The sequence below is a fragment of the Lissotriton vulgaris genome, chromosome 7 (genome assembly GCF_964263255.1).
Source record: "Lissotriton vulgaris chromosome 7, aLisVul1.2, whole genome shotgun sequence".
Classification (NCBI taxonomy): domain Eukaryota; kingdom Metazoa; phylum Chordata; class Amphibia; order Caudata; family Salamandridae; genus Lissotriton; species Lissotriton vulgaris.
In genome coordinates this window covers 1,116,320,830-1,116,339,277 of record NC_141695.1, presented here as the reverse complement: position 1 = coordinate 1,116,339,277, position 18,448 = coordinate 1,116,320,830, and the positions used below count along the sequence as shown (strand labels likewise).

The following is an 18,448-nucleotide window of genomic DNA, read 5'->3' as shown; positions in this document are numbered from 1 at the left end:
ACCTGCACTCCATAGTGTAGATATGTACATGGGGAAGTGACGTTCCGACTTGCCTAGTGCAATCACCGCTCCCAGGGCCATGTCGTCTGTCTGGGATGATATATGCAAATCCTCTGCTAGAATTAAATACAGCTATAACATCATCAAACCCTAGCATCCACCTTGCAAGTCCAGCGTTGTCTTTTTCCATTAATCTATCCATCATCATCCTCAGCAACCATGGAATAACTGCTGTTTTTGCTTTAATATCTTTTAAAGCTAGAACAGAGGTATACAACCAATGACGAACCACACAACTTGTACACAGGCCATTACATCTGAATGGCAGAAAACAGTGGTGTATAGCCTGTTACTTGAATGATTCCACTCTAGAGCCTTCTATGAAATCTACCTGTTTGCCTGCAGGAGGAATATGCATTTTGTTTCAAGAGTTAAAATTGGATGAGACTTGCTGGAGTTTCTGGTGCTTGTGTGGTCTTGTGGTTCTGGTTGCTAAGTAGCATAAACCGCGTGGGACCCGAATAAGCCATGTGGATTTGTTAACATCTAGCGTTTTGGCATGAAAATTATAGTTCATGGAGCATACATCACTAAATCATAGAGTGTAGCTCACCACATATTTAGAAATTGATGTGAAGACACATGCCATGTGGTGTGTGGAAGTGAGAACCTTGCAATTACGCCTATTTCTATGAAACACATATAGACACACATACAAAAACCCACACACACTCACACTAAGGGGCATGTTTTTGAAAACAGTGGTGCAACAAATCACCTTGCTGCACTGCCCTGCATCACTTGGACTGGTATCTAGCCAATAGGGTGCACCCTTGTCCTTTCCGTTTGCTCTGGCACCATTTTCGTAGTCTAGCGCCAATGCAGGCACCCTTACACCATGTCACAAAGGTGCCTCCGTTGCATGCAGGAATGTTTTTGTGCGGGAAGTAGCACTTTCCTGCACAATACCATTCCTGAGAGTTTTTCTCCTCTTTCAACGTTTGCTGCAAAATGAGGAATAATGAGGAGAAATAAAGACATTTCTCCTCATTACGCCTCACCAGGTTTAGGAATTTGTTGCATTCCCAGGTTTAAAAGACCTTGTAGATCTAGAAATGCATAAAACACATAGGAGTTGCATGGGAAGGCCCACTGCATTGCCCATGGAACGCCTCTCAGACACAGAGTGAGGCACAGCAGTGGTTTTCACTGCGTTGCCTTGCTTTGCCATGGAAAGTGGCTTTGTGTAGCTTCATAAATCTGACTTCGTGGCTTGAGTCATGCTTTTACCACTTTGCGTGGTGCAAACGTAACGCCAGCCTCTCATAAGCATGCTCCTCAGAATCAAACATGGATGTCACCTCCAAAGACATATTGAGTAGCTAATTGTGGTTTCACTCTTTCTCTTACATTTGTACACATTAATATGGGTGTACTTGAGCACACACATGCACAAATAAAGCCATACAAACAACACCCTCGCATACAGATATCCATCCCTACTCTGTGAAGCAGGCAGATTCCCTCTATAACAATGTTTACACAGCTCTGACAGAGAGATGACATAGAGACAGTTATAAAGATGGGCACACACAAAGACAAGGCCATTCTGAGAGAGCAAGCATCTGCTGGTAGAAACAACTAGACAGTGCATCGGAACATAGACACAGAAAAAACATCTTGTGACAGAAATTCACACAGATTTGCCCCATATTCATTCTCATATATACCAAATATATGTACACGTATGCACAAGCAGACACGATAACCTACTGATGAAATGTAACTGACACAGAAACCGAGTCAATCAACAGTAGTGCATGTGCACACGGACAGGTGAAGAGCACACACACACACCCACACACACACACACACACTCACTCTCTCTTTCTATCGCTCTCTCTCTCTCTCTTTACGGGTGGAATTTGTCTATTTACTTGCTTACCTATTCATTGTATACATTTTTGTAGCTGTGCTTTTTGTTCCAGTTCGAAGTGGGTGGCAATGCACACCGAATTATTTTGCTGCCTGCCGAGATGGCGAATTATCGGTTCTACATTCAAATTATTTTTTTTCCAACTGTAGAAAAATATTTATCGGTACTCTGTGATATTTAATGAAACCAAGTTTATAACGTACCCGTGAAATTAAAAAATCGAAATAACCACTCTAAATAGCACAGACCTGTAAAGCTCAATGAGTTACAGAATAATGGACCTCAGGCTTAAGTGACGTCTCATATAGTCAACCCTGGCTCCCTCCACTTGTCTCTTAACAGTGGTGACCTGCAGGTGGTGGGAAGCGCACACTGCACCTTTAGCACTGCACAGAAGGCTATTGGAAAGGACAACTTCACCCTGATCCCTGAGGGCACCAATGGCATAGAGGAGCGCATGTCCGTCATCTGGGACAAGTCTGTGGTAAGTGGGCTAGAACTGTGGAATGTAGGTCTGCTTATAGTGCCCTGAAAGTGTGTTTTCATGATGCCACTTGTTCTGTTGTGCTCATTGTTTTTATATAAGGGTAATGTGAAAGGGCTTATCAATAAATGTTGTTCATTGTTTCTGCTTCATAAACACATTGATGGATCTGTATATCACTTTCCTTCTTTCCATCTGCTTGAGAATCAAGTAAAACAAGGTCTAGCTGTTGCCTTTCTTATTTCTATCTGCGAATATTTTTTCAAACTTCATTATTGTAATTTCCTACACATGTGTACCTGTTTTTGTTTGCCCTACTGGTAGGTATTCTCATCTTGTTGCTATAGCGTTATGCAAATTGGTATCACATAAATAATTGTATTTTCTATAATTGAGGGAAAGGAAAAGTGCCAATAATGAAGACATAAACATTTGTCTTTCAAAAAATGATTCTGGGAATTGCACTCTAATATTCATTGGAAACTTGCAGATTCTCTCACAATGTAAGTTAAATCTAAGGAATGAGCCATGCAAATACTGAAGTAAGGTAGGCCAATTAAAATATTGTCTTGCAATATTATTTGCTAATACCACAGTTCTAAAACAGAATACAATTGCAAAGAAACAAGATCACCTAGTCACACAGAATGACAGAACCTCTCATATGCAGAAGACAAAGGAGCATGCTCGTTAGACTCTTTAAGAAGAAGAAAGAATATGTGAATAAATAAAATAAAAGAATAAATCATTGTTCACCCTGCATCTCACAAGTTCTAATTCTTGTGTGTCCAACACAATTGAGCTAATGACATGCCACTGTCCACTCTCTGCAAAGCAGACCACGACCTTCTATCTCATCTAGAGGCCTCTGGGGCAGAGCGAGATTATGCTCTATTCTCAGATCTCCTTGCACATGTCCATCAACACACCCATACCTCTCTCTTGCGAGACTTCAATGAAATGCAAGCTCAAAACAATAATATATATCATGAAAAGCACTGTCATTTTATAGGACAGAGTAACCTATACCCTCCTCCCTTGCTAATGAAGCTAAATGATTATTCCTGAAAGATCTCTGGGATTACTGGCGGACCCCATACCTTAGCATACACAGTTGAATGCTCTACATCCCAGCAGACGTAGTGCTCATCTCTCAGAACTCTTGTTCTCTGTTTTTTGCTCATGTGCTCATCTATAAGATAAGACATGTATGTGCATAAAAAACAGCTGCATTCTTGTGTAATGTCTAGGCGGTACTGCCTGGTCAGAAAGTCTAACCAGGGAAATTGTTGTTTGACCTTGTTTATGGTGGTCAGACTAAATCCCAGGAAAAGAACTGAACACAAAAACATATTCAGGTTCCGTGGGAAAATACAATGTGGTATAAAAGCATAACTTATTTATGTAGAAACGTGTGAAAAGGAAAGTGAGGCCTACAACATGCACAGCTAGGCTAACATATGGTAAACTACAATATGCCATGCCGGAAACACATGACAACACCTCTGACAAACTCATTGACCCACTCAACATGAGACATTGAGTCACCCAGCAAACGCACTCCTACGGCCACATCCTTGACCTCATCTTTCAACATCACCAGCAATCCAAATCAAACCATCTGAACTCCTGTACTAGACCAACCATCTCACCACACCTATCTCCTTGTTCAGCTTCTGACCAACACACCAAAGTCAACCCAAAATAGAAGGTCAAACCTTTAGATCCTTCAAAGTCTGCTTCTTCAGATTTTAATGTGACTTCAACCCCAAACTGTCTGAGCATCCACATTCCATCAAAAACACACAGGTACAAGTCAAAACCTACAGCACACTTTTCCTCTAAAGATGTTGCTGTCAATAAACGCTGATTCCACACACAGGAAAGAAAATAGAACAAAACGAACTCCAGATTACCTCATGATACCAAAGTCTCTCCACGCAATACACAGGGAGTTCATTACATCAGCTAAAGTAAAGTACTATACCAACACCATCAATGAACCCAAAAATAGAAGCAGAATATTTTTAAGGCACTCAAGCACTGCACCAACTTACTGCCTTACCCACCTATATGAAATTCCAAAGACACATGTATTGTATCCAACCTCCGCTTCAGTACAAAATAAAGATCTGACAACACATCATCAGCACCAACCTTGTTGCTCTTCTTACATTTGATCTTTCTTGTAGAATACCACAATGGGCATACTTATCTCCCTCAAAGCCACTTCCCAAAAAGTTGATGCTTTACCTTAGTCCTTCGTCAAAGCTATCTTCTGTAAAGCTCTCTCACCCCTATTCACCATTGTCAAAGGCTGCCTCCCTCACACACACAAGGCATCTTCCCAGACGTTCTCAAGATAGGTCAGATCCTCTCACTCCTAAAGACCTTGATTACTCTGGCATCCACTGGCCCAATGTTCACCTACCCATCATCAGCAAGATTAATGGAAAGCAGCCTATAAGATCACACCAGTGCTAACCATCCGCTGCATGACTGCTGATCTGGCTTCAGTTCACACTGCATTCAGAAGACAGCTACCTTACATAACGCTCCCCTGACTGTAGATAAAGATTATCCCTGTTTCTAAATATGGCTGGACCTCACAGCTGCCTTTGACACAGTTGCTGATCCAACCCTTATCAACACCCCGGAGACCCAAACGGGAGTCACTGGCAAAATCCTGGTGTATCTTCAGGGGGTGTGTGGGGTGGAACAGTCCCTCCCAACATTTTCTTTCAGTCGGGTAACATGCACAGCTGGCTGGCTGGTCGGACCAGCTCATCTGTTGCTTATTTCCCTGGCCACACAGTAGGATGTTGTTGCAGGCCCTGTCTTAGGCCTTTTCACAACATTGAAAACACATAATGTCCTCTGGTGGGCACCTGTCACTGCGAACCAATGCGAAGCATTAGGGTCAACTGTTGCTGCATTGACCGTGATTCAGGCTGCTGAGCCTGCATGCTGCTACAAGGAGATGGGAGTAAGAACGGTAGGCTCTTGTCTGCATCCAATTTAAGAAGTTCAAAACTGATATGTTCTGCTTAGTCGTTCCTGCAACGCACAGAGCCAGCATTCAGTTGGGTGTCTCCCTCCCTGAGGTCCCTGCTGCTTTTGACCAGTTTAAGCCTGCCTGCGGGTTCTTGGGAACACGGAAGGTGCTATTGTTTTGCTCCCACAGATAAAGTATGACCACTTAAGCAGGCAAAAAAGTGTTAGTGTTAGTGTGTGCACTTCAGGGTGCATGCATGCGTGTGCATATCAGTGTGTGTATGCATGTAAGTGTTGGGCACAAGCATATCCATGAGTGTGTGCGCATGTGGGAGTGTGTACGTGAACGAGTGCGCACATAACTGTGTGTGCACTTGAGTGTCTGTGAGTACAGTAATTTCACCTCTTGGTGACAGAGTCGAATATGGGTAAGACTACACCGCCTTTCATAATTCTGAGGTCGATAAAAATAATAAAATTGAGGTGGGTAACAGTAAACTTCTTTCAAGATACCCAAGTGGTGAACATGCTCTTTCATAAACATGTATATTATGTTTACATGTGAGTGTGTGTGTGCATCAGTGTTGTGTCTGTATGTATGTGCACGAGTATCTGTGTTAGTTTGTGTTAGAATGACTGGAGAAGCACCCAGCATCTCAAACTGAGTGCATTAGCAAAAGCATTAGTTTGTCTGTAACAAATAGCTAAATGAATGGCTTCTTCAATGTACATTTTATGAGCATTGGTAGAGTAGGTGTATATGTCAAATTTAGGGGGTGCGAAATTCACATAAATTTGCCTTGCATAATTACATGATATTTTGAAATTATGTGAAATGCAAATCAACCATTTTGTGCTGCATTTTAGCACAAAATGCAGCCCCTAGTCAAGTTTTGACACAAGGACACATTTTGCACTACAAAATAGTGCAAAAAAAACCCAAAACATTGTCACATACTTGGATTACTGCGTGGTCTAGCATTTGTTTATGAATCAACTAGGTTTTGTAGCACGTTATCACTTAAGGGTGTGCAAAGTTGTTGTTGCCAGTGGATGATTCTATTTATATACACATTTACCAAAAATATTCCTTAATTTTCAAAGCTCTAAGCTCATTTCCCTAATTTTGCCTACCCCATTTCTTTTTTAGTTGGGTACACTGTGACGCATGTGGGATATCTTAGACCGACACCCCTCTAATATTATTTATTAAGCTACGGCCCTGGCAGTATCCTTCACTGGTTCCCCTCTTAGCTATCCAGTGATCATAAGTTTGTTCACATGGGCAGGTCCAGGTTGAAAATGTCCCTATTACCTGCTCAGTACCCTGGTAATTCCACACTGTCTCCTGTCGTCTTCTACCTCTACATGGAGCCTCTTAGGGATATACTCACCAATAACATTATTAAGATTCACCAGTGATGCACATCTCAACATGATGGTCTCCTCGGATCTAGACATCCAAAGCCTCAAATACTGCCAAGACCTCACCCAGACCTGGATGCCAAGCACCTACTTGAAGCTCAACCCAACCGAGACAGAATTCCTGTTATTTCTCAAAAACAACAAACAAAAAATAGTGTAAACCTGGATCAATCACTTGAACCTTAACATCTTTGATCCCCAACTTTCCCCGAATGTGTGGTTACTTGGAATTTCCTTGGACACTAACCTCACATAGAAGAACCCTAGCAGCCTAGTTCCAGCTCCTTTATAAAGAAAGTGCAACAGTTTCTCCCAGAAAGTGACTTCAGAACTGCTGCTCAATCCCTGGTACTCTTGCATTTAGAACGTGGTAACACCTTCTCCATGCCCTCCTAGGCTCAACACTGGCATCCTTGGTATGCATCCTACATGCCACAGCACGTCTCGTTCAGGGCCGGAAGGAATATCACCCCCACCCTGATGGAACTCCATTTTCTCTTCTTGTTGGCATTCACCTTTTTCATTACCAGCTGCATTTACAAGGCCATCATCACCATCATTCCCCTTATTTTGCGGGCAAGCACAACATCTCTTGTGGCTCTTAACACACCTTCAGCCAAACCACATTCAGAATGGAGACTGAGCAAGAAAAAAATAAGGCAGCGGGCCCTTTCCATCTGTGCACCCAGTATCTAGAACAACTTCCTTGTATCCACTTCAGCTTGAGAAAGTTGAAGACACACTTTAAAGAGCATTAGATCACATTCAGTAGCAATCCACTATCCAGCCACCTCACCTGTCGCTCATTGACTCTATGCTTGCATATGCCCTTTTTCCATTGCCCTGCTGTCTTTCTGACTAGGTTTGTGCTATATAAATACCACATACATGCATACTTACCCTTGCAGCCTTCAAAGTTATTAAAACAGGTGGAGCTGAGCTGGGCTAATAATATCAGCTGTTGTTTACAACATTTAAAAGCAGCAGGTCCATGGTACAAGATATATTTTAAACAGAATTTATTTTACACACTTGCACTGCCTTAAAAAATAGTGATCTTTAGGAAAGAAATGTGATGGAATACATTTCATCAAACTCCAAAATTAAGTGGAGTTTTCATAATCTAATATGTGGCCACATCATATTTGATTTCAGAATCAAACAACACCCACATGAATCCTGGCCAGAAGTCGTTTCATGGAGGTTATGTCACCTGTCTGCTCACTGCTGTGTGGGATGAGGGTGAACCGTGGGTGGGGGGTTGACCCTTGAATAAAAGCCATTGGCTCAACTGCCTAAATCACTTCCTGTATATCATATACAACGTCTGTGCTTTGTATGGATGGAGTGAAGGGTGGGTGTTGTTTTCAGTGCTTGGAACCCGAATGTTTGGGACAAATGTCGCTCTCATTTCCTAATATGTTATAAGATAAGCCTTTTATAGGTTGTAGATGTTTAAAACCTCTTAACTGGGAACAGATATTTTTCACATTTAGAAAAAAACGAGTTAAACAGAAAAAAGCAAACTATTGACTCCACAAATGGAATTTCATGTCCTGTCTAAACTCTTCAAGAACAGAAGATTTGAAGCCCTTATTAAAATGATTGGGCGATTTCATCCTCTTTACCACTCTCTGCCCAAACACCAGCTTCCATCCACTGCAAAAACCCATCCTTCCACCGATTATTTAAGTACTCTTGGGTTATGAACCTGGTCACTGGGGAATTCCTGTTAAATAATGTACTTTTTTTTATCTTGACAGGCAACTGGCAAGATGGATGAAAACCAGTTTGTGGCAGTGACGAGTACCAACGCGGCAAAAATCTTCAACCTGTACCCCCGGAAAGGGCGAATCGCTGTGGGATCCGACAGTGACTTAGTTATTTGGGACTCAGATGCTGTGAAGATTGTATCAGCAAAAAGCCATCAATCGGTGAGTGGAATATTGTATGTGTGACAAAATTAAGAATTTTAACCCACTTAAGGGTGTAGGGATACTCTAGCCATGATTTCCAATGGCCATCCTATTTGTTAATTAGACGCATTCGAGCTGCACAGACCAGAATGCATTGCAGTGCAAACTTAATAAAAACATAATTAAGGCCTTGGCCTTAATTATGAGGGTGGTGAGATTCAAGTAAAATGATGTGTGTTTTTTTTCAGATACAACATTAGCTCTGCTCTCATCTCTAAGGTGCTGACAACTGTTCTTTTTGGATGTGTATTTAGTAAGTTTTAATACAACAATCACGTGTGCATCATTTTTGGGCTTGAATCTTCATGTTCCACTTATAAACCTTACAGCTTCATCATGAAGTATTCTTGGTCCACATAATTTTCCAAGGTCAAACCGAGGGCGAAATTTAAATGGACTTTAGAATTTACTGACTTCTGCAACCTTTATAGAATTTCAGGATCACATTTGAGAGGGAGGAGGTTAATGTATGCCTCCACGAAGAATAGAGATAGATTATTTGTCATTGTAACCACCAGAAGGCTGTGCTGATTGTGTACGTGTTTAGCACTAAGTGTAAGCTCGAAAAGCCCTAGGCAGTTGATGCATTTTTCCATGCGTTTTAACTTGTCCATTGAATGATAACATTTTCATTAGGACAAATTCACTTCTCTGCAATAGAGCTTATAACATAACGTCCTTCTGATATCCTTCCAGCGGTATAGGCATGGTAAAACAAATAATCCTGTGAGCAACATGTCATATATTTTATTTATTTATAAAGTTTTATATAGCGCGAACTTGATCCCGAAGGATATCAGAGCGCTTTACAATTTGAGGCAATTAAATAACTTCCCACCCTATTCCCCTATAAACCCACATCCCAGTATGTCTCGGGGTATACATGCAGAGGCAAAGTAAAAGAAAAGTGTTTGCTGTATAGGATATGGAGGAAGGTAGTATTTTAATATGCCTATGTCCGTGTAGATATCGTAAAAAATGCCCCGTACAAGATGACACGTACAATACAACAGTTTTTTATTACACCTACCGGCATATCACATTAACTGGTGGAAAATGTGGGTATGTTTCAAAAACACTTTTAAGACGTGTTTTAGAGCATCATATGGGAACATTATTTCACTGCCAATAAATGCACCATATCTTTCAAATTGGAGACTTTTTAAAACATCTAAATGAAAGATTATTGCAAAGTAAAAATGTATTACTGCATGATGTTTGAGAAGTAGAATTGTTTTGCACCACACTTCAAACACACTAGCCATTGCTATGGAAATATAATCATTTTCCAGAAAGAGAGGCCCACTAGGTACATTTCATTTGTACTACTGCATTTTAGACCAATTCCCGGGTGGGCTACTGGGTCATGTTTTACTGTAGATGTTTAGGCTGTGTTTAGTGGCAGCCAGTAATGTGGATGAGTTCAGAAGCACATACACACTTTGACATCCATTCTCAGCATGCACACACAGACACACACGCACACATACACACATCATTCAATAAGCACTTACCGGGCCGCACCAATGGCAGCGGGTGGCGAGGGAGAAGCAGAAAGGCCTCTTGGTTGCTGGAGGCTTCAGGGAGGGAACTTTGTCATGGGTCAGCCAATGAGAGGAGGACCTTCCCTAACGTATTACAGAGTGGGATGGGGTCAGTGAAACTTGCTGACCCCACCTCACTCTGTGATGGGGGTTAGTGATAGACAGCCAGCTCTGGGCACTGTAGGACTTAAACCTGAAGTACCAAGTTCTGACACTATAAGTGAAGCTCCTCCTCGTCATGAGAGTGAGGACCTCACAGCGCTTTTCCGTGCTGATGACATCAGTGCCCTCTGGGCTGTGAAATCTTCAGCCTGCTGGAGCTTTCCTCAGGCTGAATGGCACATGTGCATTAGCGCAGGTAAAGTGCCTGGTGGCAAAGCCCTGACAAGGTGAATGTCTATCAACTGACAGACACTCCACCTGCTGCCGTGCCCACCTTAAACAAAGGGTGGTGGGACAGGTGGGGACATGCAGGAGGGCTTGCGCGGGGGTGGCTTAGAAATACATTATTTGTTTATAAAAAAACACTTACCTTTAGCCACTTGCCACCTCCAGTGTCGCATTCGCTGCCTCTCCTCTTCCTGGGTCCCAGCAGCTCCTGGGACCCAGACTCCCATCCAGTCCCCGTGCTGCAGAGCAGAGCGGGTATTGGCCTGAGCAGGCAGGAAAGATGTCCTCGCAGACCAGGTAGTCTCAATGCAGCTGGGCTAGAGAAAACCTAAGTGCGCATGTGTGCTTTGGGCGGCCTGAAACGGCTGACAAAAACATGTTCACACTTAGGGAGTGGAGTGCACACTTTGGCTCCACCCCTCCCAACACCGCTGGCTAAAAGACAGCAAATGGAGAAAAGTAAACGACACAAGAACATCGTTTTATTTTACATTTGCTGGCTCTGATCCAGGCAGTGGGCAACGCTCCTCCGCCATTGCGGAGGAGCCGCCACTGTTCACTTGACATATATTCATTATGCTTTGGAAAAGAGAGGCAGGGTGGAGCCCCTGCACCATTATCGATAGGCTCACTCTGCTCCCCTTCTTCCCTCAAGATGTTAATTCAATTTCCCCATCACCCAATACCTGTAATCGACTCCTCCCAGTGCATGCAGCCTATGCAGAGTAAGTACAAAATTCATATGTGTTGGTTTCTGGCTTGGAGAAGATGGCTTATTACAGAAATAAAAATGGAAAACCCTAAATCATTTTACTCCTGTGTTTTTAGGCAGCAGAGTACAACATCTTTGAAGGAATGGAGTTGCGAGGGGCCCCCTTGGTGGTGATATCGCAAGGAAAGATTGTGTTGGAGGAGGGCAACCTTCATGCCACCCAAGGCAGCGGCCGCTTCATCCCCTGCGTCCCTTTCCCAGACTTTGTGTACAAGCGGATCAAGGCCAGGAGCAAGGTAAGCCTTGGAACCAAAAGTACAAATTCAGTTCATGCATGGAGTGTGCAATGCCATGTCTTCAGTGCTCTGACCTGCGGCATGACCCAAACAGCTCAGAGGCCATTTTGCCCATTAGTAACTCTGGTTATTTCACAGTCTGATGGTGCGTTATAAAAGCCGCTAGGGCAGTGGCAGTCAGTCACATCCCTTTCCCTAGCCCTACAGCCCTATCCATCTTTCAGGGACACAAGCCTATTTAAAGTTGAGTCTTTTTCTAAAAAGTTAGTCTGCATTTAGTTGTGCTTGTAAGGCTGCTGGCCAGGTGCTCTTCGCGTGATATTAGCTACTATTCAAACACGCCATAGTTTATATATTTCTTTACGTGCACCTGTCTGTTATTTTTCGAGCTCTTAAAAAGATGTTGCGCCATAAGCACTAAACGAAATAAACACTTGCTTCAGCCCTGTCAAGTACTAAGCATTGCAGGTTAGTTATATGCATTTTAGCGCTGGTGTCCGCATCAATGCACTATTGTCACGCCTTATCACGAAGCTAGCTCATATGCGTCACGAGGCACTGCAGCACAGGGGGTGAGCTGGGCCCAGAAGAGGTGGGCTGCTGTAGAAATCTCATCAGGGGTCCGACTACTCTGTTTACTTGAATAAAATTGTTACAAAGAAACATTAAAACTGTGGCTGCCTCCAGGATCGGCCTGTCCTTGTCTCATTAGCATGTTTGAGCGGAGCACTGTTTCTGAAGCCCGACACTGATTGTGCTCAGCTTGGGGAGCAACAAGAAGCCGCGCTCTGGTGCAGAAGCACAAAGCAGCACACATCAAAACAGCAGAAACAAGAAGAAATTAATCATTTCTTCTCGTTTGGCCATGTTAAGATCAGGTTTTCCTTGGTTTTAATTTTGGTGCTGCCTCCTATTTATGCCACCCTTGTAAATAAGGGGCAGCGTCAAAATCAATGGGTGTTGTGGCGGAATGCCCACCGCAACACCCATTGCCCAACCCTTTTACGCTAAGTGTAGCATAAAAGGAGACCTTCTTTACAAGGCAGACTTAAGCCTCATTAAGTGACTTAACTCCACTCTGCCTTGTAATTAAGGTGAAGAACTTAACACCACAGGAATGTCACAAAAAGTGACGTTCCTGTGGAGTTAATCCCTTGTAAATTAAAAGTCACACATAATAACACCGAAACCGTCAAAAATCTCACACGTTAACAAAATGAAACCCTGGCAGCTACAGTGCGTGCATGAGCTTTGCTGCAGCTTCTATGGCTCCGTGGCTCCGTGGCTCCGTGGCTCCGTGGTAGGGAGTGCAACTGTGACACCTAGTGGCCAGTTTTAGCATCTGCAGTGCAGGGAAAGTCACTTTCCAAACACTACCGCAGTGGTTCCAAAACATTTGACTCCTGCGGACCCCCATTGAGTCACTACTGGAAACCGGGGACCCCCACGCAATTTGTAGAATTTTAAATTCAAACATTAAAACACTAATTAAACAAAAATAAACACACGTGTGCACACAAAACAAATACTTGGATTAGTAAGTATAGCCCCTATCACCATGAGAATGTCACTTTTTGAGAATGTCACTTTTTGCGACGTTCACATGGCGGCAGGGGCTTCGCTTTATTTACAAGGCAGCGTTAAGCCACTTAACCTGGCTGAACGCTGGCTTGTAAATAACACTCCATTTCACCCAATGCTTAGCGTGAAAGGGGTGGGCAGTGGGTGTTGCGGTGGGCGTTCCACCGCAACACCCATTGATTTTGACACTGCCCCTATTAGCAAGGGCAGCATAAATGGAAGGCAGCAACAAAATTAAGACCAGGGAAAACCTGATCTCAACTTGGCGAAACAAGGAGAAATGCTTTTATTCTAGTAGTTTTTGCCAAGCGCCTTTGATTGTTTATGTTCAGGAAGAAGACACTTGCTGCACATAAAAAATCTTTTAGAAAAATGACATTTTGTAACTTCTGTATGTGCTGCTTAATGCAGCACACATGGAAGTGAGAAAACGACATTTCAAAATTGTGTATGTTTAGGAATGGGGACCTTACTGTATATAAACAATCTGCCCCTGCACGCAGATGCTGTAGTGCAGTGTTTCCCAAACTGTGGTCCGCGGACCCCCAGGGGTCCATGACACATTCCCAGGGGGTCCGCAGGCAGCAGTTTTAAAAGCACTTGAAAGTATCTTGTATAATTAGCAGTTTTCAAACAACAATAAAAGTGTCAAGATAACACCAGTGATTAATGTACCTGCTGGGGAGAGATGAGTTTTGTCCAGTGGCTGCTTTGAATTATCTAAAGTAGCACAGAGGGTTAACATGCCTACTGCAAAGAACATGTATAATGCATTTTAAAAAACAGAGATAGATTATTTTGGTACTGTGCAGTTCATAAGTGACAATCGTAATCTATCACAGTGAGCTATAAACTGTCATCAAAGAGCTGCTTGCAAACTGCAAGGTACAAGTTAGTGACATGTTTTCCCAGTCTTTCATTATCCTGATACTGCTAAAAAGGTTTATTTGGTTTATGCGCTGGCACCACAAAGTTAAGTTTAGCATAAGCGTAGGGGAAACACAGGGCTGCATCATATTCTTGTAAATATAGGTACAGCCCTGCGTTTCTGAAGTGGCGGAGCATGTCGTTAAGCCAAATAGGCTAACAACTCTCTCTGCCACTTCTGTAGCATTTTATATTGAAAGAATTTTGAAAAAATGAAGATTATTGATGGGAAGGTTGGTGCGGCTTCTCCGTGACTAACTTTTAAATGGTTGGTTTTATTTCGCAGTACGAGGCTCCTGCTCCTGACAGGGCCAGACTGGAAACCCAAAGCAGCCCTGGCAAAAGTTTTCAGACCAGTCCCCATAGGGTGCACACCAAGTGCAGTGAGTGAGCCTGCCCAGTACAAAGTGGGTTTTTGGGATGCGCCCCCCCAAAAAACATAAGAAAACAATGATATAGTCTACAACACAGTTATCATTAGATATTGTATTGTATTAACTTTTAAAGAACAGTAAATTAAGTCCTTACTATGCACCAGAATACGACAATCTTTTTTGGGGTTCTTCAATAATTCCCCCACTATCACCCTCCAACAGTATCTCTTATCTCTCGGTAGCCCCTCTGTCACATGTATTACATTTTTTATAGCATCTCTCATACCATTGTATGAGAGAGAGCACTTTCCATCACACACATATAGAGACAGTGACTCATACATGTAAATCAGTGTATAGAAAATGTCACATAAGGCAAAGGGGACTACAAGGTGTAGAATTCACGTCATTAATACAGTGGTTAGCATGGACGTTGACAATAAAAATGCATTTTCACCCAAATAAACCTTTTTAGCAGTATCAGGATAATGAAAGACTGGGAAAACATGTCACTAACTTGTACCTTGCAGTTTGCAAGCAGCTCTTTGATGACAGTTTATAGCTCACTGTGATAGATTACGATTGTCACTTATGAACTGCACAGTACCAAAATAATCTATCTCTGTTTTTTAAAATGCATTATACATGTTCTTTGCAGTAGGCATGTTAACCCTCTGTGCTACTTTAGATAATTCAAAGCAGCCACTGGACAAAACTCATCTCTCCCCAGCAGGTACATTAATCACTGGTGCTATCTTGACACTCTTATTGTTGTTTGAAAACTGCTAATTATACAAGATACTTTCAAGTGCATTTAAAACTGCTGCCTGCGGACCCCCTGGGAATGTGTCATGGACCCCTGGGGGTCCGCGGACCACAGTTTGGGAAACACTGCACTACAGCATCCTTTCAGTGACAATTGTGTTGTATACACCTTTTATGGAAAGAGATCAAGAAAGTTAGGTAAAATGTATTCGGTTTTAGGCACTATATCATGCATATCCAAACTATATATAACACAGGGGGCGGATTTCAGGGTTGTCGCCTTCACTATCTGTGAAAAATAGTCATTCCACCTCTGCAGCTACAACTCTATTACGCTGTGCTAAAGAGTAGGTTGTGTTGAGTTTGGAGCCCCACATCTATGTCTGCATAAAGTAAAACACATCTATCAAAAGCGGCAAAAAATGCTATTACATTTAACATGCACATTAAAGTCTCAAAATTCAATGAGAGGCAGCTAATAAACCATGGGATTTATTTACAAGAAAGTAACATAGCATAGTGCCGCAAGCCATTTGGCTGTGCCGTACTTCTTTACTTTCAAAGCACAGGGATGCGTCATATTTACAACAATATGATGGATCCCCGAGCTCTCCCCAGTGCTGGTGCACAAATGGCTGCCATGCACCAACACAGGCACCCTTACACCATGGTGCAAGGATGCCTGCGTTGCAGGGATGACTGTTTTTGTGCAGGAAGGGACACCTTCCTGCACAACAACAATTACGAGGGGTGTTTTCACGAGTAGAAATAAAAGTACTTCTCCTCATTGGGCCCCCTTATGAATCCCCTGTGAAAGCATAGTATTCCAACACATTCCCAGGTTTATGAAACGTAAATCTGGGAATGTGGAAGAATCCGTAGGTGTTGCGTGGGAACACCCACATCAACACCCATGGCACACCCCTTTTACGCAAAGAGCTGCATGAAAATGGGCCACATTTACAAGGCCATAATAAACCACGCAGGGTGGCTTTACGTGGCCTTGTAAATTTAGAGCATCACACTGCCCCGACGATATGTCAAAAAAGTGACGCACCAGCAGCGCAAGGGGCTTGTAAATATGCCCCCATATTCTTATGTTTTCCATTGGGACACCACTGTAAAATAGTTTTCACATGTGCACCAGTATGATTCTTTTGCTTGCCTTAAATCTGATGTGTCTTGTTGCAGTTGGCAGAGCTCCGTGCCGTGCCAAGGGGGATGTACGATGGACCAGTCTTCGACCTGGCCACGTCCAAAGGAGGGACGCCAGCTGGTTCCACCAAGGGATCCCCGACCCGACAGACTCCCCCAGTTCGAAACCTCCACCACTCCGCCTTCAGCCTTGCTGGTGAGTATGGCACGACACATTGATGTTACATTGCTTGTAAAACTGCTTTCTATCATTCTATATGGATTTTTTGTGCACAAGAGGAAAATATTTTTTCCTGACGAAAAAACACTCTTCTCCTGCACTGGTTTACATTTTTGGGATATCACCAGCCTATTTTCGACATGGAAATAGGTTTACTCTTAACATCGACATACGTAAATCAGTGACTGTTTCCAGGGAAAAAAAACGAATCAAGATTTCTTAATAATCAAATAAGCACATTCATTGTGGCTGTAGATAGACTTTCAGAACATCCTCACCGCCCTTTCCCTGTTCTTCAGAGCAGGTTTAATACATGTGTATATCAGATGTGATTGATTCAGTAATGCACTTGTTGATCAAACTCTTTAAGTATCTAAATGTAACTTCTATAACCGAGGGCTTTTTTGAATTGGGCCCACAGAGAAGAAAAAAGGAGATCAAAGTATAAGAAAAATAAGTTGGAGTATGAAAGAAGAGGTAAAGATAGAAGATGTAAGAAATAATGAAAATGAAAAATGAAATATGAAGGACCATGAAATTAGAGCAAGAGGATGAGGGCAGGAAATAAACAGAAAGAGAGAGGAGGACAAGAGCAAAAGTAAAAAAGAAAGAACAAGGGGCATATAGAAAACTACAGTAAGTGTTAACGAAAGGAGAATGGGAAGAAAGAAAGAAGAAGGCAGGAAGACTATGATAAAAAGGCAAGGGAGAATGACGCAAAGAGAGGATAGTGATGGGACGCCTTACACATAAGAGTGAGCTGAATGGCAGAAACCGTTAAGGGTGTTAAGAGTGAAGGTAGAGAGAAGTATAAAAAATAACGGATTCCTGCAAAAGAAAGTGGGATCAGGAAGGTGACCGAAATAGAAAGATGGATCTGATCTATGGGAGAGAGGTGAAGTTAGAGGTGAAAGTGACACTGGTAGAAAATGAGGCGGTTTCTAGATTATACAGTGGTCCTGGTAAAATGTGGCCATCTTTAGAGTATTGTGGTCATTCTATTCAATATTATGTCCCTCCTTGGTATACTATGGGTATTCCAAGTATCATGCATCATTTACCCTTTTAGGCCTCATCTACAAGAAAATGGCACAGTGCCGTAAGCCATTTAGCTGCACCATGCTTCGTGATTTTCAAAGCACAAGGATACGTTGTACCAACAACAACAGGATGCATCCATGTGCTTTCCCCTGCACTAGCGCACAATTCTCTGCCATGCGCCAGTGCAGGCACCCTTGCATCATTTTGTAAGAGTCCCTGTGCTTCGGGGAAGATAGGTTTTAAGCAGGAAGGGACACCTTCCTTCACGAAAACAATCATTAATGGCATTTTCATCTTTTTATGCGTGCAGAAGGATGCAACTCTCATTGAAAGAGGAAAACACAAGGAGAAATTCAAGTATTTCTCCTTGTTGCATCATACCTATGTCTCCCCTGGGAAGGCGTAGGATTCTGATGCATTCGCAGCTTTACACATTGTTGTAAATATTGGTCTGCGTCAAGTAATGCATGAAAGGGGTCCATACTTACAAGGACTTGAAAAGTCACACAGTGTCACTTTTATGTGGCCTTGTAAATATGGGCAGGCAAACTGCGCTGCGTCCAAAAAAAGTGGCACACCGGCAGTGCAATGGGCTTGTAATTAAGAACTTGAGTACATTTTTGGCTAT

The 18,448-nt window shown here is 42.6% G+C and overlaps 1 protein-coding gene across 2 annotated transcripts in view; it reads left to right on the top strand.

The window, feature by feature from the left end:
• DPYSL3 (dihydropyrimidinase like 3) overlaps window positions 1-18,448 on the top strand; it is a 332,011-nt gene that overhangs the window by 295,618 nt on the left and 17,945 nt on the right. For both annotated transcript variants that reach the window (XM_086931567.1, XM_086931568.1), the window contains exons 10-13: window positions 2,279-2,420; window positions 8,603-8,773; window positions 11,578-11,757; window positions 16,596-16,755. In XM_086931567.1, coding sequence (XP_086787693.1) covers window positions 2,279-2,420; window positions 8,603-8,773; window positions 11,578-11,757; window positions 16,596-16,755 — 653 coding nt within the window. The remainder of the gene's footprint in view (window positions 1-2,278; window positions 2,421-8,602; window positions 8,774-11,577; window positions 11,758-16,595; window positions 16,756-18,448) is intronic.